Source organism: Hemiscyllium ocellatum, chromosome 2 (genome assembly GCF_020745735.1).
Source record: "Hemiscyllium ocellatum isolate sHemOce1 chromosome 2, sHemOce1.pat.X.cur, whole genome shotgun sequence".
Classification (NCBI taxonomy): domain Eukaryota; kingdom Metazoa; phylum Chordata; class Chondrichthyes; order Orectolobiformes; family Hemiscylliidae; genus Hemiscyllium; species Hemiscyllium ocellatum.
Window position 1 is genome coordinate 40,438,691 of NC_083402.1, and position 9,316 is coordinate 40,448,006.

General features: G+C 41.3%; 1 protein-coding gene across 1 annotated transcript in view; it reads left to right on the forward strand.

Annotated features, from left to right (window-relative positions):
* Positions 1-2,275, forward strand: part of ankra2 (ankyrin repeat, family A (RFXANK-like), 2) — a 39,950-nt gene extending 37,675 nt beyond the window's left edge. The window contains exon 9 of the mRNA XM_060843774.1: positions 610-2,275. Within this exon, the coding sequence (XP_060699757.1) occupies positions 610-665 (56 nt within the window). The 3' untranslated portion in view covers positions 666-2,275. The remainder of the gene's footprint in view (positions 1-609) is intronic.
* The last annotated feature ends 7,041 nt before the right edge of the window (positions 2,276-9,316 follow it).

Sequence of the window (9,316 nt, forward strand, 5' to 3'; positions counted from 1 at the left end):
TTTTAATGCAATACTCACTTGCAGAGCTGTAGAAGCAGCAACTGCAAGTTGGATTTTTTTTTTAAAATTCCACCCAATGTAGTACTGTGGGTGCCTAACTGCATTGTACAAATGACTTCAACTCCAAAGGTTGAGATGGAGTCAAAAGTCAAAGTAGAGCAGAGGCTGGTGAGTGAAGTACTGTACCATTACGTTTCCAATACTATAACAAACTGCCAAGAAATTTGAGGCTATTTTGTTAAGTAATTTGCATATCTTTCTAGGAAAAATAACAACTAAATTGTTCGATTCAGGAATTTATTTAAGATGTGTAATTCCTTCAAAAAATGTGGAATATAATATTGATTAACCTTAGAAAAGAATGATTTATCATTTTGCTACTTGCAGTAACTATCTTGCAAGTAATAACACCAAGTAGAACTCCATCTTCCTGCTTTGTCATTTCTTTCTTGCTGGTGCATATTGTTAAGTAAATATAATTATATTGTACTTCGGAAATGATGCTTTCTTGCTCATTCTTCCCTGTTCATGAAAGCTATTTTGCAATGTTTATCTTACATTGGTCCCATTTTGTTTTTGTATTTTCTAATTCAAGAATTTTTTTTGTAGTTCAACAGGTTATTGAGGCTCATTTGCTGAAGTTGCTGTTGAAGATTAGGGAATGATGGGCTGACACCTCTGGTAGTCACAGAAGAATCAGTTATTCGAACTATTAGATGCATCAACTGAGTTCCTTGAGGGAGTGCTGGAAAATGTTTATATTTGACAATATATCAATCGATATTCTGATTGTAATTCAGGAATGGTGGAAAAAGGAGAGATTATTCTAGATCCAAGTTTGATTGTGATGATAGACTAACAGCTGGTGAACATGACTCCAGATTTGCTTTATAAACATTTATTTAATAAACCATCATCACTGAATTGGAAAATGTTATCCAAGCACCATAAGTTGAGCCTATTTGTTTGAAGTACTGAAGGAAAGCTAGACACTGAGATTAGTTTTGTAGGGGGAGAAAAATTTCATACTTCAGTAGAAGGAATTCTTCTAACTACTTGATTACTGAATAGGAACCTCAGTGAATAATCATCAAATTATTTTGTAAACTCGTAATATTTGGGGGCTTAAGATTTACTGATCAGTGACTACCACCCCTGTACCCCTTTTTGGGTTAGGGGTGAGGTGTGGTCAGAGTCTTCAAATGGTATTTCCTTAGATGTGAGATGGCAAATGATAAATGTGGCAATGGAAATTTAGAATTAATTCATCCATCAATGGCACACTAGTAATCTGGTACCTGAATAAAGCAAGTCGACAATGTAAACTATTAAGCAGCCAGTTTTTCTCAATGGCTGTGGGCTTGTAGTACTCAAGGAAGTTGGAAACTGGCATTCCACAGCCCTACTCCAGAGGGTCCTGTCAAACAATGCCACCCCCACAACACCCGCACTGCCACTGTGTACATTATGGTCCAAACTGCAAAGAGGTTTACCTATTAAACATGAGGTGAGACTCCATAGCCATAATTGGAAGAAATCTAGTTCCCACTTCAATTCCTCCATATTCCATTAGGAAGTTGGATTAGCTGGTTGATTAGTAACACTCACCAGGGTGCTATTTATAGAAATGTCCCAAAACATTCACTCTGCAGATCGATGTTAAAGATACCCAGAACAGTGTATACCCTGAGGGCTGGTTCCCATTCTTGTGAAACAGAAATTCTACATGCTTAGACAATTTTAAACACGACGGTGTTTCTGATCATTTCAAATACATGGCCAACCTCTGACAGATGGAGCTTTTGACATTTTGTTTCTGTTGTTGAAACTGTAATCTTAATTTCTTGTTATTGCCCTCCTCCTTAGGGCCATGCAGTTTTCTGACATCAGAAGAGTTTTAGTTCCAGTCACATTATTCTGAACTTTTTTCTTTTATGATCAATTGTTCTCAACATAAGTCTTGCCTGTGCTGACCTGAGAACAGTCCTGCTATCTTACCTGCTTTCCTGAGCAATTTGATGACTCATTCATTCTTTCTCTCAGGATTTAAGGCAGCATGTACTAACTAAATTATTTGGAGAATTCTAGTATAGAATGTACATGTGTGGACCTGTTTGGTTAGAACACTATCATCTCCCACTAGTCCGGTCATAATTTCACACCAGACTATTCCATTGCCATTAGTGCATTATTATTGAAGAATTGTAGAATTGTTCCATTATGTCATTGACTCAAACTGTATTTGATATTAATATAAAAGAATGTTTGAAAGTTGGCATTTTGTACATGTCTTGTGTTATACTGCTATGTAGTTAAAAGGTGCTTCTTTGTATTGTAAACTGTATTAAGCTTCTAAATTATTTTTCTAAACTGAAGTTGAGTATTATGTTTCTGAATTTGCTGAACCAAGAGACTGTATAATGAGGAATGATCAAAGATCACTGATTGTCCTGTGCATCAGCATCACCACACCACTTGCTGATTGCCAACATTAGCGAGCAATGGTCAATGTTTTGGAGGCGTCGTGTTGGACTGTGGTGAACAAAGTCAAACATCTCACGACACCAGATTATAGTCCAACAGGTTTATTTGGAACCACCTCAGGCAGCTAAGGAGCGGGGGTTCAAAAACTTGTGGTCTCAATTAAACCTGTTGAACTATAACCGAGTATCGTGTGATTTTTGACTGAATGTTGTCGATGGCACCTTCCATTTCAGCCCTTTCCTTTGTTCTTCAAAAATGCCACCATCATCCCATTCACATGGCTTATTCTTGATTCCTCTATCTCTTCCAACTACCATTCTATTACCAATGTTTCTTCTCACTCCATGTTTCAAAACATGGGCAAGGAAAATGACTAAAATTCATCTTTCAGGGTCCCAGAAAATCTCTTGGCACTTTGCAGGGAATTGTATCCTTTGGGAATGTAATTTCTATTGTAATACAGGAAATATAATGGCCATTTGCGTATGACAGGCTCTCAAAAGCAGCTGATTATAATGACCCAGATCATGTGTTGTTGATTAAGTGTAAGTATTGACCAGGACACTGGGGATAACCCTCCTACTCTTCTTTGAAATAATGATGAAGAGGTGCCAGTGTTGGACTGGAGTGGACAAAGTTAAAAATCACACAACACCAGGTTATCGTCCAACAGGTTTATTTGAAAGTACAAGTTTTCTGAGCTCTGCTCCTTCATCAGGTAGTGGAGCAGGAGCATTGAAGTAATGCTATGGCATCATTTTTTATTCCATGGGTATATTTGAAATTGCAAGCTTTTGAAGCTCAGCTCCTTCCTCTGGAGTGGTATAATAGAGATGTATAAGACATCGTATTTATAAGCAAAAGGTTAACAACTTTTAGAACTAGCTGCCCTTGTTGAATCCTTTAGTTAGTTAGGAGGTAGACTGATGATTAAAATGCAAAATCCAAATCCCTTTCAAGTCGATAATTAAACGTTTTATAAATGTACGAGGGATAAAATCTCCGGTTAGGTAATGCACATTAGGTGTAAGGTCCTGCTTTGAATATGTCTGTCTTAAGACGAGGTTGGGTGTTATCTACTTGTTTGACAAACAAGAATTTTGAATGAAATCAGTCTCGTGTGTGTGTGTGTGTCTCTCTCTCTTTTTCTCTCTCTCTTTTTCTCTCTCTTTTTTTCTCTCTCTCTCTCTCCCTTTCTCTCTCTCTCTCCCTTTCTCTCTCTGCCACCCACACAGACAGACACACACTTTAGGGAAGACCTCTGGGACACCCACATCAATCAACCCCACTGCCCTCAGCTCCCCTCCCATTCTGCTGAGGACATGCAGGTCCTGGGCCACCTCCACTGCCACTCCCTCACCAGCCCACATCTGGAGGAAGAATGCCTCATCTTCCGCCTCGGAACACTTCAACCCGAGGGCATCAATGTGGGCTCCACCAGTTTCCTCATTTTCCCTCCACCCACCTTACCCCAGTTCCATACTTCCAGCTCAGCACCATCCTCATGACCTGTCCTACCTTCCAATCTTCCTTCCCACCTATCCATTCCACCCTCCTCTCTGACCTATCACCTTCATCCCCACCCCCATCCACCTATTGTACTCTTTGCTACCTTCTCCCCATTTATCTCTCCACCTGGAGGCTCCCTGCCTTCAGTCCTGATGAAGGACTTTTGCCCGAAACATCGATTTTCCTACTCCTCGAATGCTGCCTGACCTGCTGTGATTTTCCAGCACTACTCTAATCTAGGCACACATACATGCTCTCCCTCTCTCTCTCTGTCACCCCCACACATGCATACACTGGGGGAAATTATTCCATTCAAGATTTTTTTCTGTCAAAAAAAGCTAAAACCCCAACCTCAGTTTAAAACACAGAAAGATTCAAAACAGGACCTTTGCACTTGAGGTGATACCTCAATTAGACATACACCTAATGTACATTGATAACACCTTTAATTATCTAGGGACAAAGACTTGAAAGGAATCTGGATTTTGCATTTTAATTACCAGTCTACCTCCTAATTAATTGAAGGATTCTACAAGGACAGCTGCTTTTAAAATTGTTAACTTTTTGCTTATAAACAGTGTCTTATATCTCTGTATCATGCCATACCTGATGAAGGAGTTGAGTTCCAAAAGCTAGCAATTTCAGATAAACCTGCTATAACCTGCTGTCGTTTGAGTTTTGATCTTGTCCGCCCCAGTCCAACTTTGGCATCTCCACATCTTTTATATTGATCTTGGAGGCAAATGCAGTTTCACTTTAATCGCTCATCTGAAAAATGACTCCTTTTGAAAGTGCACCATTCCTTTTATACTGCTGCGGAGTTTGAGTAGATTGCTGTGTTTAGGTCCAGGAATAGGACTCGAAGCTTGCAACTTTCTGACTGAATCACAGCTTAACGCACGGCATGTTATTTCCCATCCAATCATATTCCTTTCTTTCCTATTAGTTACTGTTCAAATCTCTTCAGATCTGCTGCCGCTTCCACCCCAATCCCCCCATCGGACCGACCCACCCTTTGAAATTGAGACTGTCGAGGTCAGATTGACTAAACACATTTTGTTACTGCCGTGATACATTATGCATTCTATTTTTATCTGAGATATTTAATATTATCGTCACTCACCATGTGCTTTGGGAAAAAAAAGTCAAAACAACAGCAGTTTAAAAGGGAGAAGAGTAGACAAAGGAAGCACAGTGCAGGAGAGAGAGAGAGAGAAAACCTGCACAGTTACCGCCTTTACAGTTTGAATTCGTGTATCGCTGGACATCGGAGTGCATCTAGGAAAATTAACAAACAGTGAAATTCACAACTAATCTTGGAGGAACTGTTGGGTGAAGTTCACAGCACAGAATCAGATAAGTTAATTGTTGTTTTAAGTCTGTCCAAGAGAGAGGCTGCAGTAGTGCATACAGTGAATTCTTTCTTGATTATATGTTTATGGAGATAAGTCTCTTGATTAACCTTAAAATATACGCCATAGCTATTAATTTAACCTGGGGCAGTGTTTGTAGAGGAATATGACAGTGTTACTTTCTGGGTCTGTAGATTGTGAAGGAGCAAAAATGGTCTTTACAGTGATATGTACTTCTTGTCAGATGTGAGAGTTTAAAGAGAGTTTAAGGGTTACTGTGGATTATATCTGCCGTAAATGCTGTTGGATGTGATTCTTATCAGATCAAGGGGATCGGTTGGAGAGACAGGTAGAAGCGATGAGGAATTTGCAACAGCAACAGTATGTGATGGATGGCAGTTATAGAAAAGGGGGAAAGTCTCAGATACAGTCACATAGATGAGTTAACTCCAGGAAGGGTAAGAGAGGTAGGCAACTAGGGCAGGAGTCTTTTGTGGATATACCCATTTCAAACAGGTATGCTGTTTTGGAAAATGTAGAGGGTGATGGATTCTCAGGGGAATGTAGCACAAACAGACAAGTTTCTGGTATTGAGACTGGCTCTAATGCAACGAGGGGTACATTGACTTCCAAGAGATCAATTGTGTTAGGGGATTCTATAGTCAGAGGTACAGACAGACGTTTCTGTGGCCAGCAGAGAAAAAGCAGAATGGTGTGTTGTTTCCCTGGTGCCAGGATCAAGGATGTCTCAGAGAGGGTGTTCTCATGGGGGAGAGAAGCCAGCAAGAGGTCATTGTCCACATTGGAACCAACGATATTGGCATAGAAAAGGTTGAGATTCTGAAAGGAGATTACAGAGAGTTGGGCAGAAATTTGAAAAAGAGGTCCTCAAGGGTAGTAATATCTAGATTACTCCCAGTGCTATGAGCTAGTGAGGGCAGGAATAGGAAGATGGAGCAGATGATTGCATGGCTGAGGAGCTGGTGTATGGGAGAAGGATTCACATTTTGGATCATTGGAATCCGTTTTGGGATAGAAGTGACCTGTACAAGAAGGACGGATTGCACCTAAATTGGAAGGGGATTAATATACGGGCAGGGAAATTTGCTCGAACTGCTTGGGAGGATTTAAACTAGTAAGGTGAGGGAGTGGCACCCAGGGAGATAGTGAGGAAAGAGATTGATCTGAGACACGTACAGCTGAGAACAGAAGTGAGTCAAACAGTCAAGGCAGGCAGGGACAAGATAAGACTAATAAATTAAACTGCATTTATTTCAATGCAAGGGGCCTAACAGGGAAGGCAGATGAACTCAGGGCATGGTTAGGGACATGGGACTGGGATATCATAGCAATTACGGAAACATGGCTCAGGGATGGGCAGGACTGGCAGGTTCATGTTCCAGGATACAAATGCTACAGGAAGGATAGAAAGGGAGGCAAGAGAGGAGGGGGAGTGGCATTTTTGATAAGGGATACCATTACAGCAGTGCTGAGGGAGGATATTCCTGGAAATACATAGAGGGAAGTTATTTGGGTGGAACTGAGAAATAAGAAAGGGCTGATCACCTTATTGGAATTGTATTATAGACCCCCCAATAGTCAGAGGGAAATTGAGAAACAAACTTGTTAGGAGATCTCCGCTATTTGTAAGAATAATATGATGGTTATGGTAGGGGATTTTAACTTTCCAAACATCGACTGGGACTGCCATAGTTTTAAAGGTTTAGATGGAAAGGAATTTCTTAAGTGTGTACAAGACGATTTTCTGATTCAGTATGTGGATGTACCTACTAGAGAAGGTGCAGATCTTGACCAACTCTTGGGAAATAAGGCAGGGCAGCTGACTGAGGTGTCCGTGGGGGAGCACTTTGGGGCCAGCCACCATAATTCTACTTATTTTAAAATAGTGATGGATATGGATAGACCAGATCTAAAAGTTGAAGTTCTAAACTGGAGAGAGGCCAATTTTGACGGTATTAGGCAAGAAATTTCAAAAGCTGATTGGAGGTAGATATTTGCAGGTAAAGGGATGGCTGGAAAATGGGAAGCCTTCAGAAATGAGATAGCAAGGATCCAGAGATATTCCTGTCAGGGTGAAAGGCAAGGCTGGTAGCTATAGGGAATGCTGGATGATTAAAGAAATTGAGGGTTTGGTTAAGAAAAAGAAGGAAGCATATGTCAGGTACAGACAGGACAGATCGAGTGAGTCCTTAGAAGAGTTTAAAGAAAGTAGGAGTACATTTTAGAGGAAAATCAGGAGGGCAAAACAGGGACATGAGATTGCTTTGGCAAGTAGAATTAAGGAGAACCCAAAGGGATTTTACAAATATATTAAGGACAAAAGGGTAACTAGGGAGAGAATAGGGCCACTCAAAGATCAGTAGCGCGGCCTTTGTATGGAGCCACAGAAAATGGGGGAGATACTAAATGAATATTTTGCATCAGTATTTACTTGCAAAATGTCCAGATTACAGAGGAGGAAGTGCTGGATGTCTTGTAACGGTTAAAGGTGGATAAATCCCCAGGACCTGATCAGGTGTACCCAAGAGCTCTGTGGGAAGCTAGAGAAGTGATTGCTGGGCCTCTTGCTGAGATATTTGGATCATCGATAGTCACAGGTGAAGTGCTGGAAGATGAGGTTGGCAAATGTGGTGCCACTGTTTAAGAAGGGTGGTAAGGACAAGCCAGGGAACTATAGACCAGTGAGCCTGACCTCGGTGGTGGGCATGTTGTTGGAGGGAATCCTGAGGGACAGCACGTACATGTATTTGGAAAGGCAAGGACTGATTTGGGATAGTCAACATAGCTTTGTGTGTGGGATAGCATGTCTCACAAACTTGATTGAGTTTTTTGATGAAGTAACAAAGAAGATTGATGAGGGCAGAGCAGTAGATGTGATCTATATGGACTTCAATAAGGCGTGCGACAAGTTTCCCCATGGGAGACTGATTAGCAAGGTTAGATCTCATGGAATATAGGGAGAACTAACCATTTGGATACAGAACTGGCTCAAAGGTAGAAGACAGAGGGTGGTGGTGGAGGGTTGTTTTTCAGACTGGAGGCCTGTGACCAGTGGAGTGCCACAAGGATCGGTGCTGGGCCCTCTACTTTTTGTCATTTACATAAATGATTTGGATGTGAGCATAAGAAGTATAATAAGTAAGTTTGCAGATGACGCCAAAATTGGAGGTGTAGTGGACAGCAAAGAGGGTTACCTCGGATTACAACAAGTTCTGGATCAGATGGGCCAATGGGCTGAGAAGTGGCAGATGGCATTTAATTCAGATAAGTGCAAGGTGCTGCATTTTGGGAAAGCAAATCTTAGCATAACTTATTCACTTAATGGTAAGGTCCAAGGGAGTGTTGCTGAACAAAGAGACCTTGGAGTGCAGGTTCATAGCTCCTTGAAAGTGGAGTCTCAGGTAGATAGGATAGTGAAGAAGGCGTTTGATATGCTTTCCTTTCTTGGTTAGAGTATTGAGTACAGGAGTTGGGAGGTGATGTTGCGACTGTACAGGACATTGGTTAGGCCACTGTTGGAATATTGTGTGCAATTCTGGTCTCCTTCCTATTGGAAAGATGTTGTGAAACTTGAAAGGGTTCAGAAAATATTTACAAGGATGTTGCCAGGGTTGGAGGATCTGTGTTACAGGGAAAGGCTGAACAGGCTAGGGCTGTTTTCCCTGGAGCATCGGAAGCTGAGGGGTGACCTTATAGAGGATTACAAAATTGAGGGGCATGGATAAGGATAAATAGACAAAGTCTTTTCCCTGGCGTCGGGGAGTCCAGAACAGAGGGCATAGGTTTAGGGTGAGAGGGGAAAGACATAAAAGAGACCTAAGAGTCAACTTTTTCACGCAGAGGATGGTACGTGTATGGAATGAGCTGCCAGAGGATGTGGTGGAGGCTGATACAGTTGCAACATTTAAGAGGCATTTGGATGGGTATATGAATAGGAAGGGATTGGAGGG